The 26,641-nt window shown below is 38.4% G+C and overlaps 1 protein-coding gene across 1 annotated transcript in view; it reads left to right on the plus strand.

Annotated features, from left to right (window-relative positions):
* Positions 1–26,641, plus strand: part of SLC27A6 (solute carrier family 27 member 6) — a 67,206-nt gene that overhangs the window by 22,104 nt on the left and 18,461 nt on the right. Inside the window, exons 3-5 of the mRNA XM_002917661.4 lie at positions 4,439–4,597; positions 6,334–6,458; positions 26,045–26,239. Coding sequence (XP_002917707.1) covers positions 4,439–4,597; positions 6,334–6,458; positions 26,045–26,239 — 479 coding nt within the window. The remainder of the gene's footprint in view (positions 1–4,438; positions 4,598–6,333; positions 6,459–26,044; positions 26,240–26,641) is intronic.

Raw genomic sequence — 26,641 nt, forward strand, 5'->3', positions numbered from 1 at the left:
CTTGTTGCCAATTCCCAGTTTCATACCACTGTGTTCAGAGAACATAGTTGGTATGATTTCAGTCTTCCTAAATTTGCTAAGATCTGTTTTGTGACTTATGGCATGACCTACCCTGGAGATTTTTCCATGTGCCCTTGAGAAGAATGTGTATTCTGCTGCTGTTAGATGGAATGTCCTGTACATGTCTATTAGGTCCATTTTTTCTAAAATGTTGCTCAATTCCAGTGTTTCCTTGTTGATTTTTCTGACTGAATGATCTATCCATTGTTGATGGTGGGGTACTGAGCTTCCCTACAATTGCTTGCCAGCTTTTTGGCTAAGATCTAGTGTGAAGTACCCCACAATTATTGTACTGTCATGTATTTCTTCCTTAAGATCTGTTATTGATTGCTTAATACAGATTGGTGCTCAGGTGTTAAGAGCATTACATATTTACGATCATTGTATTTTCTTGATGTATTGACCCCTTATCATTATATAATGACCTTCTTTCTCTTATTACCCATTTGGTTTGAAGTCTGTTTTGTGACTGTTTTGTGACTATGAAAATGTGTCTATGCCTGCCTTCTTTTCATTTACATTTGCTTGAAATATCAACTTCTATCCTTTCATTATGAACTTATGTGTGTCTTCAGAATTGAAATGATTCTCCCTGCAGGTGGCATATATTTGGGTCTTGTTTTGTTTTGTTTTGTTTTGTTTTGTTTGTTTGTTTTTAAATCCATGCAGCCACTCTGTGCTTTTTGACTGGTGAGTACAAACCATTTACATTTAGGGTGATTGTTGATATGCAAGGATTTACTAGTGTCATTTTATCTTTTGTCTTCTGTTTATTTTGTATCTCTATTGTGTCTTTTTTCTTCCATTTATGTTTATGTCTACGTTTGTAAGTTGGTGGTTTTCCATGTTAATTTATTCAGTCTCACCCTTTTTTATGTATAACATCTCTGCTCTAGATTTTTGCTTTGTGGTTACCAAGCATTTACATAAAACATCTCATAAATAAAATAATCCCTTTTCTACTGAAAGCAATTTATCTTCATTTACCTATAAAGATTCCATTTTTTTACTGTTACTCTCTTATTTTTGATGTCACAAGTTATCTCTTTATATGCTGTGATTTCATTACCAAGTTGTAGTAGTTATAGTTATTTTTAATGCAATTTTCCTTTATGTTATAGTTAAGAATTTATTATACTATTCTAAAAAAGAGTTACAGTATTCTAATTCTGACTGACTGCTTATTACCTTAATCAGAGTTCCGGTACTTTTGCCTTCTTGTTTCAGCTCAAAGAGCTCTTTTCGACAACTCCCTCAACTTTTGTTTGTTTGGAAAAGCCTTTATTTCTGCTTCATATCTAAAGGATAACTTTGCCAGATGGATTATTCATGCCTGGCAGTTTTTATTTTCCAATATTTTGAATGTGTCATTCCATTCTCTGCTGGCCTGTAGAGTTTCTGCTGTGAAATTTGCTGATAGCGTAATGGGGGTGCTGTTGCAGGCTACTGTCTTTTTTCCCTGGGCTGCCTCTAAAATTCTTCCATTATCATTGACTTTTAGCAGTTTTAATGTAATGTGTCTTCGAAAAGATTTTTGTGCATTGAAATACTAAGGTATTCTATTAGCTTCATGGACTTGTATCCCCAGTTCCTTCCCCAGGTATGGGAAGTTCTCAGCTATTACCTCTCTAAATATTCCCTCTGCCCCCTTCTCCCTCTCATCTCCTTCTGGGCTACCCATTATTCTTGTTTTGGCTTTTCTAATGGAATCAGATAGCTCTCATAGGTTTTCTTCACTTTTTAAAAATCTTAGTTTTCTCTCCTCTTACACTTGAATAATTTCTGTATTTCTATCTTCCATCTTACTCATTCTCTCTTGCATATGATCTGGTCTATTTCTATTGCATTCGTAATGCATTTTTCCATCTCGTTTATTGAGTTCTTCCATTCCAGAATTTGTTTGGTTCTTTTTTACAATTTCAGTCTCTCTGGTAAAGTACTCCTTTTCATTAATTTTATCCCTGAGATCGGCATATTGTCTGAGTTTTTTTTGTAGCTCATTGAATATCTTCATAATAGCTATTTTAAATTCTGTATCAGATTGCAGTATTCCATATCTTTGGGTTTGGTTCATGGGAAATTGTCATTTTCTGTTATTTTCTATTACCATGATTTTTCATGATGTTTGATGAAAAGTGCCTCTACCACCATATTTGAAGCAGCAAATACCTTTTTTATTTGGGCAAGGTTTTTTGTTTTTGTTTTTTTAAAGATTTTATTTATTTATTTGTCAGAGAGAGAGAAGAAAGAGTACAAGCAGGGGGAGCAGCAGGTAGAGGGAGAAGCAGGCTCCCTGCCAAGGAAGAAACCTGATGTGGGATCATTACCTGAGCTCAGAGTAGACGCTTAACTGACTGAGCCAACCAGACCTCCCAGTTTTGTTTTTTGTTTGTTTGTTCAAGATTTTATTTTTAAGTAATTACTACACTCAACCTGGGGCTCTCAGTCATAACCCGGAGACTAAGAGTCACATGCTCCACTGACTAAGCCAGCCAGGTGCCCCTAGGCAAGATTTTGTTTACTTTGATACTAACAATTGAACACATTGGTGGTTAGGAGCCTTCCTTTTGTTTTCCAGGAGGTGGCGCTATAGCACCAATTCTTGGTTTCGCTAAGGGAGCTGGGAACACAAAAAAGGCGCAGTGGCATTTGAGGTGGGAGCTGGGAGGTGTGTTTTTAGCACTTGGGGCTTTGGGCATGCCTTTGTCCTGGTAGGGGGAATCATCAAGTACAAGGAGAGAGGGGGGTCCTAGAGGTCTATGGGTGATCCTCTTGAGTCCTGGGGTAGATAGTAAGAGTCACTTTTCTTCACCTCTCTTGGCCTATTTCACTTCCCTTTCCCTCCCCTCAGTAGCTCTGGTCTCTCCTCAAAGAGAGCAACTGATCCTTCCAGCTGCAGCCCACAGGGGCCAGGCCGATTGACCACTCTCTCACTCACTGCCTTCACCCTTGACCTCTTGTGCCAGAAAGGTCACGACTCCAGCACCCCTTCCCTCACTCTGCCACTTACCTCCTCTGGGGTCTCGTTCACCCACATCCCCGTCCACAGCTGGATGGCTCTCTAGGGTGTCCTTGTATGTTGTAGAGAGGCACTTTTGGAGGGGGGTAGTTCTACACGTCCCATTAGTTGTATATCAGAGGAGAAAGAAGAAAGGAATGACTCACACAGCCTTGCAGCTGACATCACTGTGGGAGTATATTTTGCTGTAGGACTCTAAGGCAAGCTGAAAATAACGAGGAAGTACTTCAATTTGGGAAACACGTTGTGAAATTTAGGTCTGTTTCTAGAATTGGGAAATGAAGTCCAATCAGGTACAGCAATAAGTTTGCAGAGCCACTGACGTTAGCAACCCACCCTTAACAAATGGTAAGTGGGACTGTATCAGTATGTGGGGTAGAGAGAAGGGCCACACTTATGGCCACCGCTCTTCACTTTTGGTCCTGCCATTTGCTTGTTCCTGCGGCTTCTTTGACATTGCTCTCTGCTTGCCTCTCTGGAACAACGAATGATACTCCTTGTCACCATTACATGTTATGAATCAAAGTAACTTTATTGGTGGGGTAGATTTGGGATGGGGCCCTCTGCATGAGGACATTCCAAAAATACTAGAACTCTTTGAGCTGACAAACACAATAGGACTAAAATACCATTTAATCTAACAAATGAATTCAAGAGAGGATACTTACCATTATGAAAACAAGTTGTGTGTATGAGGAGATGTAGGTTGAAACATGAAGTTGCTGATATTTAATCACAGATAAAGCAATTTTATACTATATCATGTATTAACATGATGAATTTATTATGCTGACATTATATACAAAAGACTATAACACTATGGAAAATTAAACACAGCATGTAAAATGTTTTATACACTAACTACAGCTACAGATTTTTATAAGAAATTCACTGTACATAGAAGAAGACTGGAAGAAAAAAAGAAAATGATTTACGTTTGGAACATGAATGTGATTCAACACCGTGTATTATGGAACCCGATATTCTGTAATGATCTTATTCTAGGACATAATAAAACATGACAAAGTTACTGGTTCTTGAGATAGAGTCTTACTTGGAATTGTTCGCTAGAAAATTTCTACTTTAAGTATAATTTAGATTTATGTTGTGATTTGCCTCATTTGGGGTCTCCCTTTTCGGATTTGGGGCATTTTTGTCATTATTCTAGTAGATATGGCTCTTTGAAGCTTATGGTATCTCAAACTCTATAAAATTTTAGTTTTGATCCTTTTGGGGAGATCCAAGATTCTAGAAATTAATTGCAGCAACAGCTCACATTTGCGTGGTCTCTACAAGGCACGTACGTAATATGTAAACTTGCTTTCTATTACATATATTTCTTTGTTTTTTTCCTCCCAGGTCTACCAAAAGCAGCTGTAATTAGTCAGCTGCAGGCTTTAAAAGGCTCTGCTGGCTTGTGGGCTTTCGGTTGTACTGCTAATGACATCATTTATATCACTCTCCCTCTGTATCATAGTTCAGGAGCTCTTCTGGGAATTGGTGGATGTGTTGAGTTGGGTAAGTTTTCATTTTCTGTCTGATGAGTTTTCAAAATGCTTATTAACTGGGGTCTGGGTGGCACAGCAGTTAAGCATCTGCCTTCGGCTCAGGGCATGATCCTGGCATTGTGGGATCGAGCCCCACATCAGGCTCTTTCGCTATGAGCCTGCTTCTTCCTCTCCCACTCTCCCTGCTTGTGTTCTCTCTCTCGCTGGCTGTCTCTATCTCTGTCGAATAAATAAATAAAATCTTTAAAAACAAAAAAACAAAAAAACAAAACAAAAAAAATGCTTATTAACTATAACTTGTGTTCCTGAAAGTTTAAAACTGCATTAGAATTCAGAGTGATTGTGGGCTTACTATATAATTGCAACATCATTTTTTTTAAGATTTTATTTATTTATTTGACAGAGATAGAGACAGCCAGGAAGAGAGGGAACACAAGCAGAGGGAGTGGGAGAGGAAGAAGCAGGCTCCTAGTGGAGGAGCCTGATGTGGGGCTCGATCCCATAACGCCGGGATCACGCCTTGAGCCGAAGGCAGACGCTTAATGCCTGCGCCACCCGGGCGCCCCAATTGCAACTTCAGTTTTATCAAAAGGACACAATTTTGTGACACACTCAGTCTGTTCCTAAAGTGAGAAGAGCAGTGCCTTGGAAATCTGGCCGTGTGGTTGGAGCTGGCTGTTGACTGGGCTTTCTTCTCCATGTGATCACCCATCCTCTGATGGTCACTGCCCCCCTCCTTAAATGGTGGAAGGAACCTTCCAAGAGGATGGTGAATGTAGAAACTGGATAGTTCTTAAGGCTTAATGTCAGAAATCACATTGATCATTTCACCTCCATTTTGTGGATCAAACCAAGTCACAAACCAGTCTAGATTCAAGATTTGTGGAGTGAGGAAACACACCCTACCCCTTGAAGGGGAGAGGTGGCAGTTTCACATGGTAAAGTTAAGTGCATAGCAGGAATTGTTGAGGCTGTCTTTGCAAACAAGGTACCCCAGGCACCTAGTCAGTCTAGGTGACACAGCAGTTTCCATTCATAAACATGCTGAGATTATTTTAGTGTCTGGCCCCTAAATAATATATAACAGAGACCGTTCACTATCTGTGTATGTCTGAAATAGAAAAAAGTAATTTTATGGAGTAGCATGTTTAGAATATGATCAGTGTCCAAGATAAACAAAGGCAAGGGTCAAGACATGAGCCTTTTCCTTGGAACATATTCATATGACTTACATTGCTGTGAAAATTAGGTTGTTACCTTTAGGTTCTATAGTCATCGATGAACTTGGCTGGTGCTATCGTACCAATTCTGCTTTACCGACTCTCAACATCAGGAAATATTGAGGCAGCTTTAATGTTTTAAAAATAAACAAAATGTACTCATTCACAACAAAAGTAAGTGAATATTCTTGGTCTCTGTGAAGAAGGCTAACCCTTATCTATAGTCATGCTCTAATACTTGCAACTCCCCTACTTATTTTGACCTCTTCTTTCATCCCCTGTATTTCAAAAAGAAAAAATATATTTGCAATCAAAATATAGAATTACAACATGAATTTTTTTTAAAGTTTATTGGATTGTAAGATTAATGGTTTCAAATGAGCTTGATTTAAATGTCCACTGATGGATTAGAACAGCCTTGAAATTGAGTGAAAGTGTTCTAGGAAGGGCAACATCATTTATGTTTTGTGTCACTTCTGCCCTTGAATATTTTTCCCCAGTGACTGTTCTTTGTCTTTTCTCATAGGTGCTACTTGTGTGTTAAAGAAGAAATTCTCAGCAAGTCAATTTTGGAATGACTGCAGAAAGTATAATGTGACTGTGTTTCAGTATATTGGAGAACTTTGTCGCTATCTTTGCAAACAACCTAAGGTAAGAGGAATCATTTTCGGAAAGAAAAAGTAATTTCAGAAAAAAGAAAGTATGGAGAGAAAAATAATTTTTGTGTGTCCTCCACCTTCTTCCAGAACATAGTCTGACTGACTTACAGAGATGTATGTAGTACCCCTAGGAGAAATGAGTATAGAACAAGTCAGAGGAAATAAAGAGAGCTATGCAGGATTGTACTAAAGTGCTTTACATTGTGGCAGGATAGGAGAGACCCGCATTCCAGTCTACTTTGTCCTTAGACAGATTAAAATTTCTGCAAATATAGCACACATCCGATTGTGAAATTAGATGTGTGCTCTGTACACAGAAAGTGGTTACTGCAAGGCTGAATTAGATAGTCTTTCAAAATGCTGTTCTTTAAAAAACAAAACTAATGATATTGATTATACTTGTTTGTTATTTCTTTTCTTTTGAATAAGTGATTACATTAGTCTGTCTCTTTGTTTGGTTTTGATTTAAAGTTAAAAAAGAAATTTTGCTTTCATGTGTCTCCCCACCTAAAACCATCACTCCCACAAACAACTGATAAATTGCGCCTTTCTGAAAATAGACAAGCGGAGAGAGTTGCAAGAGCCTGACGTTTGTCTTTATTCATTTGTTTGCGTTTTTGCCCTCAGACATTCTTTTCCTGGTCTCATTTGTACTTTGAGATGGTTATTTTTTAACTGGTTTTCTAAACATTCTTGAGGCTACAAAGAAGTGACCTCCGTCATCAAATCCACACCACCCCATGGATAATGGTGATTGGGAATGCCTCCCTGTGCAGGGCAGGCAGCAGAAGATGATGGCCGGACCTTGGCCTTTGATAAACCCCTTTCCTCATTCCTCACTCATCCCCTTTGCCATCATCATGCCAGCTTAAGGCATGGATGGTGGGCTGGGATGTCTTCTCTGGCTGGCTAAAATACGGACATGTAATCCTTCCTTTACCCGCAGCACAGCTGAGACTAGGCTGGAAGCATTTAAATTGGACTTTGTTGAAGATATGGGATTACACAGGGAAGAAAAACACAGGAAGAATGCGAAACTGGATAATCTTATTTACAAAATGCTTTTATTCACTTTAAGCTTGACGTTTACCATGTAGAGACCTCCCATCTAGCTCCTGACCCACCACCCCCTTTGTGGCCAGAAGCCATCCTTATCAGGGGTGCTTCAAATAGCTATGCATTCTCTAGATCCATCGCTAGGATAGGGAGTCCCAGAGAAATGTTTTAGACTTTTTGACCTTTATTTTCTTCAGGGAGACTTTGCCAATGACAAAGTTGTGGTCTTATCTGAAGAGTCCTAGTAGAACAATTAATTATAATGCCACAACCTGGCATATTTTCTAGTTTTCATTGTGTTCTTTGGTAATGTGATATCTGGACTAGGATAATTTGGGAAATTAATGTCCTCCAGTAAGATCGATGCCTCCTTCAGTAAAGGACAGATTAGACACTACATAATGAACCTCTTCCTGGACTTTCTAAACTGTGCCCCTAGCCATTCCTTTTTCTCCTCATCCTTCAACAGCAACATTAGATTTTGCAAGGTCATTTGCTTAGTAAGCATGTACTGAACAGTTGAACACGTGCCTTTTTTCCTAAAGTTTTACTATGTTAGATGATGCTGCAATTAGTATCTTTATGCAGTGTAGCCAGTAGAGGGGCTCAGAAGTGAAGTCAGTCGAAGGACATGGGTATTTTAGTGATTTTTAGGGCATATTTCCAAATTGCTGCTCCAAATGGTTGATGTGCTTTGGAATCTCATTGACGTTGTGCGAGTATACTTGTTGTGCATATGGTCTCTTATCAGGACTGCGTGATATTAAAAATAGTGGTTTTTCAGTTATGCTTCATGGAGAGTTAGAACTTCCTTCAAAGTTCCTCAGAAGTCCCTGAAGGATAGTGAACAGGGAAAATAGGACAATCTTCATGGTCCACCCTTTCAAAATGTTGGATGAAGACCAATTTGCCAGGGCTTATTAATAATATTTTGTTTGAACAAAGAATGTCTTGGGTTTTTTTTTTATGTTTTCTTTTAAATGGGGAAACAGTCATTTAATTATTATTTATAATTTTTAGACTAGAAACAAATATATCTTTAAATTCTTTGTTCAGATTACTAGCAAGGTTGGATAATTAGAAAATTATCTATGTTTCTCTTTAAAATATCTTTTCTGAGGCTTTTATTCATCTATGTCTTTAGCACTTAATGTTTCATCTGTTGGAGCTACCACTTCCTATAATAAAGTATTTATTAATAGTTTGTCATGTTCACTACAAATCTTTTTTCAAAGTATTTTCCTTCGATTTTTTTTTGTAAAAAGAAGTATCCTTTTCACCTCTCTGAATTTGGAATGAGCTAATTTGGGGAAAATGCTACAGCCACAGAGAATTTGAGAGAACTGAGAATTGAAAGTAGAATACCTGATTTTTTTTTAGTTAATTAAATATTTTATTTCTTAAATAAGTTCTTTGAAGAAAAGATAGTGTTTATGAAGTAATGTCTGAGCATTTACCTGAAGTGGAGGAGAGAAGGGAAATAAAAAAGAGCTCTGCTCAAAAGAAAAAGTGATCATTTTTTTTTCAGGGATGCATTGTATTACGTAATCCCTTTTGTTGATTTCACACAGAAGAACAAGCAGTTCTTGGCATTAAAGATTAAGGAAAGAAGAAAGACATTCTATTAAGACGTCTGACCCCTTCAAGGAGCTCTTGCTTTTTTTCTGTCCAATATTTATTGCTTTCAATGAACTGCTCTTGCAGGCAGGGGTTGGGGCACGTCTGCTCTGTGGCATATCAGTGGCATCAGGTCGGGCCAGAGAGTGAACAGGTACCTGGGACCACACCCTCAGAGAATTAAAAGTGGATGTCTCTTAAACCTTGGGAAGCCCCATAGACATTTGTTTAATATAAATCCTTAAGTAAAAAAAAAAGAAAGAAAGAAAAGAAAAAGAAAGAAAGAAAAAGAAAAACCACATATTCTCTAAATACATCCAGATTTGTTCTCCATCCAAGGGTAAGTAATATATTCCAAAGGAGATTTATCTGCAGGCAGGATCCACTGTCTGAGTTGAGTGTTTAAAAACAATTCCTGATTGCTTTTTGTTAATGACTTCGTATTTTAATTTTTAACTGAGGTTCTTGGAAGAAAAGATAATGTTTGTGATATAATCTTTAAGCAATGACCTGAAGGCAGATTGAGGAGGACAGAGGGAAATAAATAGAGCTCTGCCTAAAGCTGTATGTGGTTGTGCGTAGTTGCATAAAAACACCCTCGGGTTGGCCTTCCCTGGCTGGAAGCATTTATCCACACCCTCCGCCACCCAACCCGGTCTTTTTTGTCTTTTTCAAAAGTCCAGTTACAAAAGTTCCTTTGGCATAAACATTGGATGTGCCTCAAAATTCTGGCAACAGCACTACCCTTTTAAAAAAAAGCCAAGGTACTGGCTCTTCTTAGTCACGGAGCGATGGAGTAATTATTCTGTTCCCTGGAGAATAGGAAAGCAGCTCTTCCCCATGTTCCAATCTTCCAAGTTTCCTGCATTACTGAAGCTGCATCATGCACTTTCTGATTGGATCGAGTTCTTTGTTTTCTTAACATTAGTGCTGCATCTCATACCAGTGGGTGAGGAATATGGTGGCGTGCTATACATTAGTGATCCTCTGGGGGATTCCTGCGCAGTTCATCTTCTTTAAATACACTCTGCCTGAAAGTGCCAACAGCAATATTTAGGGATAGGGTCCTATCTGTCACTCATTCATTCATTCAAATAGTATTGCAGGTTTTGGTATACGGGGGCACATAAGTCAAACAAGCCCCCTCTTCTCATGGAACTCACGCTCTAGTTTGGGGAGGGAGAACATACCCCAGCCAACGCATGAAGGGAAGTGACAATGACAGGTGTTATGAAGAAACAAAGAGGGTGAGGAGGAGAAGGATGGTAGGTGGTGAGGGTGGGGCATTGCTAATTAGGTTGAGGGGTCAGGGAAGGCTTCTCTGAAATGGTAACTGATGAGCTGAGGAATTGGTATGACAAGTGGTATCCAGCCATGCAAAAGCTGGGGGATTGCAGTCACAACAGAACAAAGTGAAAATGAAGAAGCCCACAGAGAACACAGCCTGAATATTTAGAGAAGGAAAGGGTGGCCCGGCCACTCACTGACTAGCTCTTGTAGGGCTCAGTATACCATGGAGGAGAAATTTGGATTTCATTCCCTTCAGAGCATTTGGGAAAAGATGAAGGCAAACTGGGGGAAAAAAAGAACTATACTGATTTGGAATCTATTTGAAGGAAAGGTAATATGACTAATTCAGGGTTAGGCAGTGACCTAATAGAAACAATGATGAGTCTCAGGTATTTGGTTGAAACAGGTAAACTGTGAGCCTTTGGCAGAGGTGAGGAAAACTGAGATTTAAAGAATTAAAATTAAATTTCTTTTGGACATGTTAAGTTTGATACATTCATTAGGCATCCAGGTAAAGAAGTGGAATTGGTGGTTGAATGTAGGAATCTGGAGCCCAAAGCCTACAGATGGCAGGATATAATTAACCAAGCAAAGATCTATGTGTGTAATGCTTGTATTTCAAGTTAATATTATAGTTTATCATTTAGGCAGCATAGTTTGTCTCAATGTAAAACACCTAGGTTTTGACATTCTGAAAGCATAGCCTGTACTTTCTAATGTATGTATTTTGGTATATGTATTTTAGTGAATATATCTTCTATAAGTTACGTCCCTTTTCTCTCCTCTGTTTTCTTAGAAGCCAGGAAATTCACTGGGAGCTAGAAAGTATCCTTAGGATTCTGGACATTTTCATTAAAGTGTATTAAAACTTTGACAAAATGGATTACACTCGATTCCCATTACAAAAAGGGAGACATTTTACAGGACCCAGCTATCTGATAAATATTTATTAAATATTGGTCATTAAAAGCCATGCTAATTTTTTGACCAGCAATGTTTAGACAATCATGCAGGGCACCCTTAAGTGTTTGCTGGGCTTTCTTTAGGGTAACAAGATGAAGTTGTTAAATGACAAGAATAAAATATCAGCACTGCGAGATTTTTTAAGACTTAAATTTGAAAAGACACCTACTCTATTTTTTTCCAAAATAAGTCTATCATTTCTTCCCAACTTTAAGAGTTTTCCTTGTCATATTTAGGTAGGTAGGGATGAGGAAGATGGAGATGTGTCAAAGAATAAAATTCCAAGAGAAGGGACTAAATTATGCAGAGTTGACGTAGATGAGTATATCCACCTTAATGGGTATGTTAAAAACATTCATTCTTTTATCATGTTTTCATTTTTTTAGTTTCTACCTAACTTCAAATGTTTTATCATCACATTTTCCTCATTCCACATCTTGTAAAAGATGTAGTTTATCAAAGCATTGAGCTCTGGAAACTTTTCTCATCACGCTTAATAACCTCTAAAGAATGACATTTTAAATTAATATGAGCTTTTAACTCTTATTAAGATGTTCAGCATTAGTTTTGTTATCATTTTCTACTCTGGAACACTCAAAACAATTGATTTTATCTCCAAAACCTAGTCATTTTAAGATATTTTTACTTTTTTTGTTATTTCTTTCCTCCAAGTATTTGAAGCATTTTATTATATGGCTGAGTAAATCATCTGTCTTTTAAAACTCAGTTTTCCTTAAGTAAATCAAAGACATGTTTTATATTCTCATACTAGATATAAAAGCATTTAGAAAAGGCAAGTTCCCAGAACCTTCTTTTCTGCTTAGAAACTACAAATATAGAAATATAGTCCTTAGAAGGACTCGGATAAGAAATAACTACAAGCTACCTAAATGCTAGTAGAATTAGCAGGGAATTAATGAATATTTTGAGGTGTTTTAGACTGTGTATATTATTAAAGGGTTTTAATAAGTGCTAATTTTAATATTTAATGATTCATATTTCATGGGTAGTGATGCATATAAAATATACATATCTTTTTCTGTCTATCTGCTTGTACCGTTCATGCTATGATTTCCATTAAGAATACAAATATCTCTTATTTGTTAAATTTCCCAACAAATAGGGCACCTGGGTGACCCAGTCAGTTAAGCATCAGACTCTTGATTTTGGCTCAGGTCATGATCTCAGGGTCCTGGGATCAAGCCCTGCCTTGGGCTCCAGGAGCATTGGGGAGTCTGCTTGAAATTCTCTCCCTCTCCTTCTGCCCCCTCCTCCCACTCATGCATGTATGTACTGTTCTCTCTCTCCCTCTCTTTCTCAAATAAATAAAAAAAATTTCCAATTTTATGCAGAGAGTCATCAAGTAGTGCATTGACTATGGAATCAAAAGACAGATGTTCAATTTCAGACTCTTACTGTATGACTTTCTGCTGGTCACTTCTCTTTGAACCATAGTTCCCATCGTTATATAAAATAGGTGGCAACACCCACTTATCCTCATTTGCCTTGCTTCTCATAATCCAATTATGAGACATACATGAAAAAATCTAAACTGGGAAGCCCAATATAAGTGGAAGGAATTTATTTTTAAACAGAATGTGGTAATGTTTTCTGCAAATGTCATTGTAAAATTAGAGTAATTTTTGTGAGGGTTGAAAATAATTGGTCTTTGACTAATAAAGATCATACTTCAATTATAAAAGCCAGTTTAGGGGCTCCTGGATGTCTCTGTTGGTAAAGCATCTGACTCTTGATTTGGGCTCAGGTCATGACCTCAGGGACATGAGATGGAGCCCTGCCTCCGGCTCTGCACTGAGCTTGGAGCCTGCTTAGGATTCTCTCTCTCCTGTCCCTCTTTCCCACCTCACCACCCCCCTTGTGCGCAGGCACTCTGTCTCTCTCTCTAAAAAATAATTTAATAAATACAATAATAATCATAAAAGCCAGTTTAAATACAACATGGTAATTTCAAAGTAAAACTTTAAAATATTAAAATAGTAATAACTTTCTAACATGATACTTTTCACAAATAAAAACACTAGAAACAGAAATATAAAATTAAAAATCCTGAAGATATGATGCCTGTTTCCTCTTGGGTTATATACTGTTTTCACTGTCAATGTGGTGTGTGGGTGAGGTATTTCCTACCGTCCAAATTGATTTAACATTTTAAATTTACCTCCAAGATGGTTTTATTATTTATTTGCCAATTTTCACATTGCCTATTCCTTTAATAGTGTTCCTGGTGTCCTTGCTATGGACATATAAAATCAAGGTAAGAAATGGCCAGTCTTTGCCCTTCAGTGTGCAAGCACAAGGATCTTCAGCAAATGATAAATGACCAGAATTTTCCAAGTGATCATTTTATTCCCAGTGGAAAAAAATAACAATAACTTTATATTAAACATATCGGGGATCTATTTCCAGCCTTTCCATTAATTCAATGTGTCACATCAGGCAAGTCATTTCATTTCTTTGCCCCTTGGAGTCAGGGAGTTTGAAATTCAAGCCTAACTTCCATGTCTCGAGAGCTCTGTGATGTTGGGCAATTTATCTTTTCTGAGCAGCCCCCAGCTCAGTTTTTTCATCTATAGAATGAGTGTAGTAACAGTTATGTCCGGGGTTGATGTAAGGGTTAAGTTGTTAAGTACAGAAATTCACATGGAAACAGATTGACCATGATGGCGAGGGGGGCTCTGGAAGAGACCTTGCAAGATGGTTTTGTTATCACAGCAAATATGCCAACGTTGAAGATCTAGTCTCCAGCCTGACAGGTTCAGATCTCCCTTTATCAGTATAGGTCTTTAGAGTAGACTCAGATAGTGCCAAGCCCAAGAGTGCCAGTTGGTAGCTTTAAAACATCACCATTGCTGGGTCTTCCTTAATCTTCCTGACCTGTAAATGTTGCAGTGCCCACCGCTCACAATCAAACCTTTCTTCTCTCTACTCTCATTCCTGGATACTTTTCTGGCTACAAATACCATCCACAACTTAACTCTCAAGTGTGTATCTCCAGCTGTGTCTTCTTCCTTGATTTCAGTTTTTAGGTATATGCCTTCTACTTAACATCTCCACTTAGAAATCTGATTGACATCTGATCTCAAAAATGGCCAAAGCTCACCTTTTTCACCACCTCTTCCATTAACATTCGCTTCTTGCCCCATTCAGGTGCTCAGCCACACAGATCCTTGGAATCACCCTTGGAACTTCTCTTTCCCTCACGCCCTGTCTAATCCATGAGCAACCCCTGCAGATTCGACCTTCAGATGCATCCGGAACCAAACCTCAGTTTACCGCCTTCCTGCTGCTCTCATCTGAGCCAGCTCGAGCTCTTCCTGAGAGTTTACCTCCAGCCTCTTCTTCACTCCACTTTTGTCCCCTTCTATTCTATTCTTGCATAGCAGTTGGAATGATTCCGTTAAAATGGAAGTCAAGTTGTGTTACTTCACTATTAGAATCCCTCTGACGGTTAACTTGGAAGAAAATCCAAGTTCCTTTGGGATGGACCACACAGCTGTGCGGTCTGCTTCCCCTGCTGGCATCTCCGCTCCTCCCCCACCTCCCTGCCACACCTGTGCTCTCTCCTTGGTTATGCCACCACAGCTTTGCTGGCCTCCTTGCTTTTCCTTCAGTATACCCAGGCTCTCCGTTCTCTCCCCTTGAATGTTCCCTCAGATATTTGCATGGCTCTGTCCCTAGCCCATCCACATCCCACCTCGCTAGAGAGGGCTTCTCTGACCACAAGTCCTACTGATGTGTGGTGTGGTCACCTTAGCAACTCAGATGGCCCCATACCGAAATTTGGTACAGATATTAAGACTTAAAATACCATACATTCACCAAGAGAATGTGAACAGGTTTATTACTCATATAATGGGGCTTTCTGGGGAGAGCAGGATAGGCTCCCAAGCATATCCAAAAATGGCTTCAGAAAGCCAGGGAAAGAGAAGGGTTCAGCTTTTATTGTGACAAGAAAGAGGCACCGGGGCAAATGGTCTTGAGCACGCGGGGCTGCTTGTGTACTTTGAACTTCCTGTTGCTGCGGATGGAAGGAGCACTGGATGTTCTCATCACCTTGGCCAGACGTGGGGCAGCGGAAGAAAGGGTGTGTTGGAGCTGAAAGCTATCAACAGTCAGACATCAAGAATGAAGTCAGACTCTATTACAATGTTTATCTCATAGTCTTCTTTCACTGCTTTATTTTTCTTCACAGAACCTATTACCCTATTGCAGAATTTATATATAATTGTTCCTTATTCTCTCTTAATCTCCCCCTTCCACTGTTACTTCCTGCTTCCAGGAAAGCAGGGCGTTTATCTTCATCTATAGTTATACACTCAGTACTCACAGTGGTACCTGACCCATAACAGGTGCTCGATAAAAATTTGTTATTTTTTTTTAAAAGTAACAAATATAATGAGCCTCATTGCTGGGATACCTGTGTGCCCTGGATCAGCACAGTCTTTCACTGGTCCCAGACCTGCATAGTAAGCTCAGTTATAAGCAGCAAGTCCCAGTCCTGGGGAGGACAGTGCTCGTGGAGTGATTCTGGATAAATCAAATTTTGCATCCTTGCAGGAGGGAGTCAGACCGTTGCTGCGTCCAGCTCACAGCAGAAATTGGTCATGGGCCCCTGCACTTTTCAGAACGTTTCATTAATAAGTCATGTTAGTTGTGGCTCAGGTGACCCTTTTCCTGGGTTTCCAGATCAACCTCCCTTTGTGTCTACACAGCCCCCTCCCCCTTTTTTTTTTTTTTAGCTGAGTTAGCACTGTCATTCAGGTTTAAGGCAAGTCTTGCATAGACTCTTGGAGCCAACCTTTCTCAAACAAGGCAATTTGGAATTTTCCCTGGTCTGCAACATGGCCTTCCTTCCACCCTGAGTTCCCCAGCGTGCTGCCAGGATAGAAAACACCCGTTCGGAAGAAGTGGTCTGTACATGGCAGTCCCTCTTACTATTATATTTAGAAGGTGAGTTTGAAATAAGCCGACAGTGAGGTTGCTTTCTGCTGTAATGCTTGAGATCACAGAGCTCTTCTCAAACTATTATTTATGCCTTAAAATGGTTTGTTGAACTGAGGGCTGGCATCTCTGAAACCATGGCCTGCCCAAACTCAGGCTGGAGAGGTCGTGTGGCAAAAACTTTCAGGGGCCGCTGGGGCTCACACCAAGTTAGCAGTGCAGGTCTCTTCCTTTAAATACTCGCTGGTCCATTTTCAGAAGAGGTCTCCACCCTGTCCCCTGACCATTCCTTTCCTGCTTCAGTAGAAGAAAGGTTTTTTTTGTTTGTTTTTTGGTTTTTTTGTTTGTTTTTTTTGGCCCCAGGACTCCCTGACAGTCTGTTTGCATTTAGTGTTACTTTGTACCCATTCTGTAATACCCAGTTGGGTTGCTGTCTTCATTTTTTTCAATGTATAATATTGGAGTGTCTGTGAGGGGAGCAAACTGCTGGAATATGGCTATTCTTATTCCGTGGAGTGTGTTGGTGTGACGCATGTGCATGCGTAATTATCAGTGGGTTTTAGAAAAAAGAGGCCTTAGGTTAAATAGAATCAAGATGGAAGAATCATAAGCCCCCACATGTGTTGTTATAAACTTCAGATGATCCTTCGGCAATTAGACCATCCTTTTGTTTTGTTCATTAAGCTGCTAGTTACCCGAGGCTGAAGGCAGAAATGATTTGCCCCTTTGTTTTTACTGTTAATTTATATTTCTTTTCTGTGTCTCCATCTATCAACAAACATGCTTTGTTTCTGAGAAATCAAGGTTGATATAAAATTACCTGTATGTAAGCAGAACCTTCAGACTTTCCCTTTTCATAGTCATATAAAGAAGCATTTAGCTTGGGTGTGTTTTAGATTTTCTGGGTAAGGTTAAGCCCATATTCTGGAAGAAAAAGACTGTTTCTAGAAGGGAATTGTTAGAGGCCTGCATTTCAGCAAATGAATAAGTAAATATATGACTCGGTAGGAGGCAACTGTAGTTCCAGCCCTGCCTGGCGTCTCGCAGCTCAACAGACACTGCTGGAAAACAGCCCCTCCTTTGAGAACGCTTTGACAAAACAAGAGCCTCGGTCCATGGGACGTGACTCCTGTACTGGTATGGACATGGTATGTCCAAGTTGGTATGGGTACATGGTACTGAAAGGCAAAGGGAAACGGCTCTACTGAAACCCAAGACCTTGAGATCTCTGTATTAAGAGGTCTGACTCATCCAGCAGATTCTCTTTTAAATTTCAAACGGGATTTTAAATGGCTGGAGAGAAAAATGAGTACTTTCTGTGTATTGTAAAATGGCTTACTCTATGTGTGTGTGTGTGCAAGTCTATAAATATTTAAGCACCAAGTATTGAATTAGAAACTCATGTTTTGATTTCCTCCTATTCCTAAAATCATGAGGAAATACTTGGAAAAATAGAACATGGGCTTTGCAGGGTTTTGAGCTGGCTTTTTCTCTCCTCCCCTTCTTTCCTTCCTTCCTTCTCTTCCTCTCTGTCTCCCTTTCTTTCTTTGATTTGCCCTCCCTCTCTTTCTTTCTTCCTTCCACAAATAGGTTGTGAACGTCTCTTACGCACCAGGCGCTGCCGCACGTGATGCAGTACACAGGGGAGCGAATAGGCCACAGCCCCTGCCCACGTAGTGCTTTCACTTTAATGAGTTCAAATTCTGTCTCTTGTTTATTTCGAGTCTGTGACCTTGGACCTGAACTTCACTATCCCAATGTGCGAAATGGGGATAATGCTGCTTCTTTTATAAGGTTGTCATGGTGATTGAAATGAGAAAGTACAGTAATGTGAACACAAGGGCTCAAACATATACACTCCTTTTGCTACTGCTGATTTAGCTGGGAACATGTCTTTTGTTCCTGTCCCACACACTGTGCATTTCGGTATTTGCCCTCTTTCGTCTGTTTCTCCCTCACTTGTTTTTGCTTGTTTGCTTCTCTGTCTGCCTGTGTCTCTTTCTGTGTGTCTCAAGCCCTGCGTCTCCGTGTACTACTGTGTGTCCGTATTTGTGTGTCTCTGTGTGTGTGCCTTTCTTTCTTCAAGTATATCCCTCTGTCTAGTTATCTTTTTTTTTTTTTTTTTACTTTCTCTCTCTCTCCTGTGTGTGTGTGGGGGGGGAAGAGTGAGAGAGAGAGAGAGCGTGTGTGTGAGGGGGAAAGAAAGAGTGAGAGCGAAAGCAAGCGAGAGCGAGCAAGAGGAAGCATCCCTCCTTGTGCATGCGCCTTTGTCTCTGTATCTCACTCCTGCGTGGGTTTCTCTATGTCTCTGTGAATGTGTCTCACATCGCATCCGTATATAAGTGGGTCTAAGTGTCTCCTTGCATCACTTGGAATTTCTCAGTGTTTCGCTCACAGTGTGTGTCTCTCTCTGCCTCTGAATATGTCAGTCTCTGACTTTGTTATTATGGATCTCTATTTCACTCTTTGTCCCTCTCTCTGTTTTGTTTATACTTCCCCCCCACCTTGCTCTGTGGGTCTCTCTCACTTTCTTTCACTTTCACTGTCTTTCCTGCTTTCCGTGTGTCTCTGCTGGTGTCTCACGTAGTCTCTCTCTCCTCATCTCTGTATCTCTCTCATCTCTTGTTCTTTGTCAATCTGTGTCTTCTTTCTCTTCTGAATTTATTTATGTAGGTGTTATATATTCTTTCACTCATCTAATTGTACCTGCGCATTCATGCATGTTCTCCTCTTTCCATTCCCAGTACAGCTTAGGTATCTAGTGATATTTAGGCAGTATGTTCATGCCTCAGGGAGAATTAGAAGTAATAGGAATTTGTTCTAAGAAGGTTTGGAGGAACTTATGGACGGCTAAGGGGATTTTTTTTCTTTTTTCTTTCTTTCTTTTTTTTTTATTTTATTTTTAAGTAGGTTTCACACCCAGCATGGTGCCCAACAAGAGGCTCAAACTCACGACTGTGAGATCAAGACCAGAGCCTAGATCAAGAGTCGGACGTTCAGGCGACACTTCAGGCACCCCGAAGGGGATTTTTTTAAACTGTAGGTGGGGGTTATGAAAATTTAGTTATATTTTAGATGATGTACCGCTAGTTTCTGAACAGTTTCAAAATGGACACATATCAAACCAAATATAATTAGCAACCCTCAGGTCCACCTCCCAATTTCCATATATTCCAGGGTCACTTTTTGAAGCTCCCTTGACCAATCCTGAGTATGATTTCTTTCTCAAGTTTGCCATTCTGCTGACCCTCCTTTTCTACTTCCTTACCCCTGCCAGCCTCCCAGTCCGTCACACCAGTTGGTACCAGGGTAATGTAGTTATACAGCAGGCGCTGGTTGATGCCCTCCCCTGGCTTCCTGTCCTCTCCTGCAGCTTCATGACATCACCAGCTGGAAAGTCTTTTAAAAGATTCATCTTACCAATATTTTGCCCACCTACCAATATGCTCAACGTGCATGAGATGCTGCTCACCCACTTTACAAATAAAACCAGTTCCCAGTCATTTGCAGTGACATAAAGCCCATCTTGAGACAGAAACATAAAATGAGCGTCCATGGAACTCTGGAAGAATTCTAATGAACGAATATTTGTAGGACCAGCGTATCATCCAGTTAACCAGGTGGTGTTTGACTTGTCTTAATATTAAGAAGTTTTTGTTGCTTTTTTGACTTTCTTTACAAGTTAGGACAAAGGCCAGCAAAAAAAAAGCACAGATTAGTAAATTATATCAGGCTTTGTGGATCATGCTTTCTCTGTCACAGGTATTTAATACTGCCTCTATAATTACAAAAACAGCAGTAGACAGTCCACATAAATTGGTGTGATGGTGTTCTAATAAAACTTTATTCAAAAACAGGAGGTAGGCTGAATTTGTCCCCTATAAGCTATAGTTTGCTAACCCTCAATTTAGACCTTATGGTAACATCTTCTTGTATATACGTTTTAGGTAAAATTTCCATTTCTGTGCAAACTGTTTTTTAAAACTTTTGTTTATTTCTCTCTCTCTTTCCCTTTTTCCACATATGTATATACATATGGGTGTGTGTATGCCAAAAATAACTATCTTTTGTGCTTGCTACAGGTTTTATAGAATTTTTACATTGTTGTTATAAACAAAGGAATCATATTATTTTCATTTATATATACTTCCTGGCTCATGATTTGAATCAAGGAAACACAAATCTGAATGATGCCATTGACAACTTTAGATAATTATCTCAGGAAACTGTAAAACAACTATAATTTACATCACTCACATCCATTATGTCATTGATATTTCATTCTTTCAGGAGTGCTTAGGTTTTGATTCTGAGTTATCTTTTAAAGGACGATTTTAGAGAATGGTTTAAAAGTGTTTTGTGTGCATGTACTTACTGAATCAGCTTAAAGATGTTTGTAAAATTTTAGACTTTTATTAACTGACGACCTTCTATTTCCAAGTCTTTGGATAAGTACAAGTGAATAAATTGGAAACCAAATTTTCATGAAATCTGAATTGGCCTTAAATGAGACAAATCATTACATGAATTTTTAAAAGTTACACTTTTCTCACAAAGCTTATTCTAGATGAATATAATTGTTAAATGTAAGGAAGAAGTCTATTGACTTTTTTTTTGATGTTGGATGGAAAAGGAGATTTTTAATCACAAATTAAGTAGGAATATTAACAAAAGAAGAATAATATATTTAATTATAAAAATAAATGCTGAATACAAATATTAAAAATAAAAGTTAAGTTAAAAGGAAACAAATTCTGTTAACTATTAAAACTAAGTGTTAATCTTATTAGTATATTATTATGTGACAAGAATTCAACTTGCCTAAAATCAAAGAAAATAAATTAAATCCAATAAAAGATTATTCCACATTTTCTTATCAAGTTAACACTTTAAATTAAATGAATTCTTAGTTCTAGTACATTGAGGAGGCATGATGTACGAAGGCTTTTTATACAACAATTTTGATAACAAAGTCAAAAAAATTGGTAACTGTTAGTTTCGTTTAGGACTCTATCCAAATGAGCTACAAATATTTATAGACAAGAGAGTTTCTCAGTTTTATTTATATGGGTGAATATTTAAAAACAAGGTGGCTATCCAAAAATAGGTGATAGTAGATAAATTGTAATATAATGATATGATAGTCATATAGACATGAAAAATCCTGTTTTTGAAGCATCAGAGCTAAAACCTTAGGATCATGTTCAGAATATATTATCTTATTAATAAAGGAGAATATATAACTCTAGTACAGTGTGATTGTAACTTTTCATGGATGTACATGAATATATAAAAATAATGTTGTTGTAGTAGGATTACAGATTTTTTAATTCCTTTTTAAACTTTCCTATGCTTTCCAAATTTTCTATGATGTGCGTGCATTTCAAAATCAGAAGAAATATGCCTTCTCTTTTTCCCCCATAACAGTAAGTAATGAATCAGTTCATCTTTTCTCATACTCCTCAAAGCATAATCTTCTGGGTTTGTATTAAAAGGGAAGACTAGTGGTGCCTGGGTGGCTCCGTCAGTTAAGCGTCTGACTCTGGATTTAGGCTCAATTCATGATCTCAGGGTTCTGAGATGGATCCCCATAGTGGAATCCGTGCTCAGCAGGGACTCTGCTTGAGGATTCTCCCCCTCCCCCCATGTGCGCTCCCTCTCTCTCTCTCTAGAACAAATAACTAAATTTAAAAAGCAAAGTAAAGGAGAAGACCATAGAATAAAGATATCTTGAGAGTTAAATAAGTGGCTTTGATATTTTTAGGCAAAAGCCTTACCCTAGTATTGATAATTTGCTTTTCTCTATCAACTGAATCATTTTTGGATGAATATTTATCCTTACTTAGTGAGCTTGTATAGCTGTGGCACAGACAGGTTAAAGTCTATGGAATTTGGTTTATAAACAGCCTTCCTACTGTTTTCTGGAGTGTGCCAACACATTTTTAAAATAATGATACTTGCTGAGACTCATCTCTGACCTGGAAAGCATCCAAGAGTTATACTGTATAAAAGATTGTTCTCTGTTCAAGCAGAATAAATCCTAAGATTTGCAACACTACTGTTTTGTACAGAAAAATCCAAGAACGAGTTCCATGGCAGGTAGGCAATATCCAACATGCCCATGGGAGGTGGAAACCAGTACAGAACTGCTCCTCTGTCTTGGAAGGAGCTGTGTCTGAGTTTTTGTCTCTGTCTGCAGAATGTTTACCTCAACCCTATTGATGTGGGGCTAAGGAAATCAGCAAGTTGGAGTCTTTTCTTTTTTTTTTTTTTTTAAGATTTTATTTATTTATTTATTTGACAGAGAGCAAGGTGGCAAGAGAGGGAACACAAGCAGGGGGAGTGGGAGAGGGAGAAGCAGGCTTCTCGCTGAGCAGGGAGCCCAGTGCAGGGCTCGATCCCAGAACACTGGGATCATGACCTGAGCCGAAGGCAGACGCTTAACGACTGAGCCACCCAGGTGCCCCTGGAGTCGTATTTTCGATATATCCACATTCTTGCTTGCCTATTTTATTATTTTATTTTAATTTTTATTTTATCAAATAAAGACTTCTATAGTTTAAAAAAATCAAGTAATACTCTCAATATAAACAGTAACCCCCTGCTATCAAAGCGTGATCCCTAGAGGTAAACACCCTTCATTATTTTAAGATATTTTTGGTTGTTATATAGTCATGTATTTCTCAATAAAATATGTATGTTACTATTTCTTGATTTTTCAGTTTTAATTGTCATCTACCTGGCTTCCTACTCATATACTCACATACATATATTTCTTCTCCCTCTTTGGCACCAATATAATTATGATCATCTAAAAATATGTTGATAATCAGTTTTTTCAGTTATTCTAAAGAAATTATAATATGTACATTTTACCCACAGTGGAGGCACATCATGTAATTAAAATATGATTACAATTTGATTTTTTCAACTTTTCATTTCTAATAATTGCCTTTTTAAAAATTTAGCTCTCTAAATACCTAATGAATTAGGATCCAAATGAATTAGTATCAGAGTACTCTCAAACTCTCCATCGCAGCTGGAAATTCTCTTTATGATTTAACAGCACTTGGAGTATTTTTATTATTTTTACATTTTTAAAGATTTTATTTATCCACTTGTCAGAGAGCGAGCAAGCATGAGCAGGGGGAGGGGCAGGCAGCGGGAGAGGGAGAAGCAGGCCCCCCCAAGCAAGTAGCTGGATCAGGGACTCGATCCCAGGACCCTGGGATTTTGACCTGAGCCAAAGTCAGAGGCTTAACCAACTGAGTCACCCAGGCATCCCAGGACTTGGACTATTTTTGAGTAATTTTATTTCTTTTTTCTTGAAGACCACCCCCCTGGATAGCTTCAACAATCAGTCATTGCCCCACCAAATGTGAACAGTATTCTGATTTCTCTCACTATAGATTAGTTTTCTCTAAGATCAGAGCAGAAGAGTTTAATGATCTCACCATTTAGTATCCATACTTTTATGTAACGCTACTGTTTTCAGTAGATTCCTCAACCCCACACTGGTGTCTGTCTGGATGACTTCTCCAGAGAGTTAGTCTCCAGTATTTGGCTAATGTGTAGCAAGGGCAGATGCCCAGATGTATTGTCTCTGTTGGAGTATCTAAAGGTGCAGGGGCTTCTTAAACATTTTCAGCCAAGCCTTCTGCTTTTCTCATTCTTTTTGGTGCTTCCATAACACCTCAGAGCCTCTATTGTGTCCCCACCTCAGGCTTTGATGCCAGCCTTTCCCACTCTGCTTAGTCACATGGCTGTCACCTATTTACTTTCCAGTTTCCAAAATGACCTTGCACTCACATTCCCTTTGTTCTTGAGCGTTAATGGTAAAAATCTTTCCTTTAAGACTGAGAAGGAATTGAGATAAAGAATGTGCTCAGTTGATCATTTTTCATTGTAAGTGTCAGGGACATTGATTTCTCTTTTATTGTTGTTGATATATTATTATTTCTTGTTAATCTTATAATTACCTTTGGTGAGGATGGGAATAGCTCAGAGGGAATCATGGATCTATCAGAACTGTACTGACAGTATATTCTTACTCTAATGATAGAATATTCTTACTGTAATTTTTTTGATAAGGCCTAACTGACATTTAACATTATATAAGTCCTAGGTGTACAACATAATGAGTTGATATTTTTATATATTGCAAAATGATCACCAAAATAAGTCTAGTTAACGTCCAACATCACACATACTTACAAATTTCTTTCTTGTAGCAAAACTTCTAAGATTCACTCTCAGCAACTTTCAGATATTCAGCCCAGTATTTTTAACTGTACTCACCATGCTGTATCTAGCATTCCTAGGACTTACTCATTTTATTTTATATCTGGAAGTTTGTACCTTTTGATCCCCTTCATCCATTTCACCCTCCCCCTACTCCCTGCCTCTGTTCTCTAGATCTGTGTTCTTTGGATTGGGGATTTTGGGGGGTTTGTTTTTGCTTTTGTTTTTAGATTTCACATGTAAATCAGATCACGTGGTCTTTGTCTTTCTCTATCTGATTTATTTCACTAAGCATAATGCCTTCAAGGTCCATCTGTGCTGTGGCAGATGGCAATATTTCCCTTTTCTTGGCTGAATAATATCCCCGTGTGTGTGTGTGTGTGTGTGTGTGTGTGTGTGTGTGTACTACAATTTCCTTATCCATTCATCTGTTAGTGGGCACTTAGGTTGTTTCTGTGTCCTGGCTACTATAAATCACGCTGCAGTGAACATGGGGTACATATATCTTTTCCACCTATCCTTCACATCAGTGCCCAGAAGTGGAATTGCTGGATCATATGGGAGTTTTATTTTTAATTTTTGGAGGAACCTCTATTCTGATTTCCATAGTGGCTGTCCCAATTCACGTTCCCACCCTTTGCACAAGGGTTCCCTTTCCTCCACATCCTTGCCAACACTCGTTATTTCTTATCTTTTTTGAAAATACCCATTCTAACAAGTGTGAGGTTCTCATTTTTGATCAGTGTATAATTCATGTTACTTAACGTAGTGCCTATTGGATGTGGAGTAAAATATAGTTTTATTTTTTCTTTCAATTCTAAAGTATGAATCAGAAGAAAAAATGTGCGAACATTGCATGTTCAAAAATAGTCTTCACAAGCAGTTGTCATAATATTTGCAAGTCAAATACTGCAGGGATTAGATGACCTCAGTGTACTGTTTACCATATGCCAGGCCCTGGGTTTACCTCTATATGCAGTATATAGGTGAAAGGTATTCTCACTTTTACTGGTGAATAAACTGAGAATCAGAATAATGTTCAACCTTTTGTTCAAAATTATATAGATAATAAGTAGCAGAAGTGAGAGTACAAACTCAAGTATATATTACGTATATATTTGTTTACATAGTGCTTTTTTTCCTGAAATATGCTTTCTTCCTTACCTGATCTCTACCAAAAATAAGGCTTTTGTAATCTGGAATGTAGGAAGATCTTTGACCAGATATGGGGTAATAAAAGCTATATTACTCTAGGCCAGTGTTAGTTTCATTAACTATTGGACATGGTTCTGCAACAGAGTTTATCATGATTTTTTTTCTTTTACTTCACTTCCATTATTGCATATGTGCAACTTACTTCTGGATATTTGCCATTAAAGTTATAGTAATGAAAGAAAGAATGGAGTACTGGAATTAATAAGTTACAAGTAAAATCTTTTCTTCCAACAGAGAGAAGGAGAAAAGGATCATCGAGTGCGTTTGGCAGTTGGAAATGGTGTACGGAGTGATGTCTGGAGGGAATTTTTAGACAGATTTGGAAATATTAAGATGTGTGAGCTTTATGGAGCTACTGAAGGAAACATTTGTTTCATGAATCACACTGGGAAAATAGGATCCGTTGGGAGAACAAATTTCTTTTACAAGGTAAGTACAGTATTTTCTTTACCATATTGAGGTAAGTTTACCTCTCTTCTAGACTTTCTGCTTGCAAATTATGGTAAATATGATCACCTTTCTTTTTTCTTTTTTTAAGTCGAGGACTTCTATAAAGTCATGGCCTCTAGATGAACTGTAGGTTATAAAAATCTCAACTATCTCCCATGTTTTCTTCTATAATGTGGGGATAATGATACCTAAGTGTTTTGTTCTGTTTTCAAATTTAATGATATAATGTATAAACAGCAAGCAAAGTATCTGATACATGTTCATTTAACTCTTCCCATTTTTCCTGAGTCTTTTCAATCTAGTGTTTCTGCTTACACTTCACTTTTCTATCACTCAAAAATTATGTATAGGTTTCTGATAAACCAAGATACCACTAAAATC

This window comes from Ailuropoda melanoleuca, chromosome 3 (genome assembly GCF_002007445.2).
Source record: "Ailuropoda melanoleuca isolate Jingjing chromosome 3, ASM200744v2, whole genome shotgun sequence".
Taxonomy (NCBI): Eukaryota; Metazoa; Chordata; class Mammalia; order Carnivora; family Ursidae; genus Ailuropoda; species Ailuropoda melanoleuca.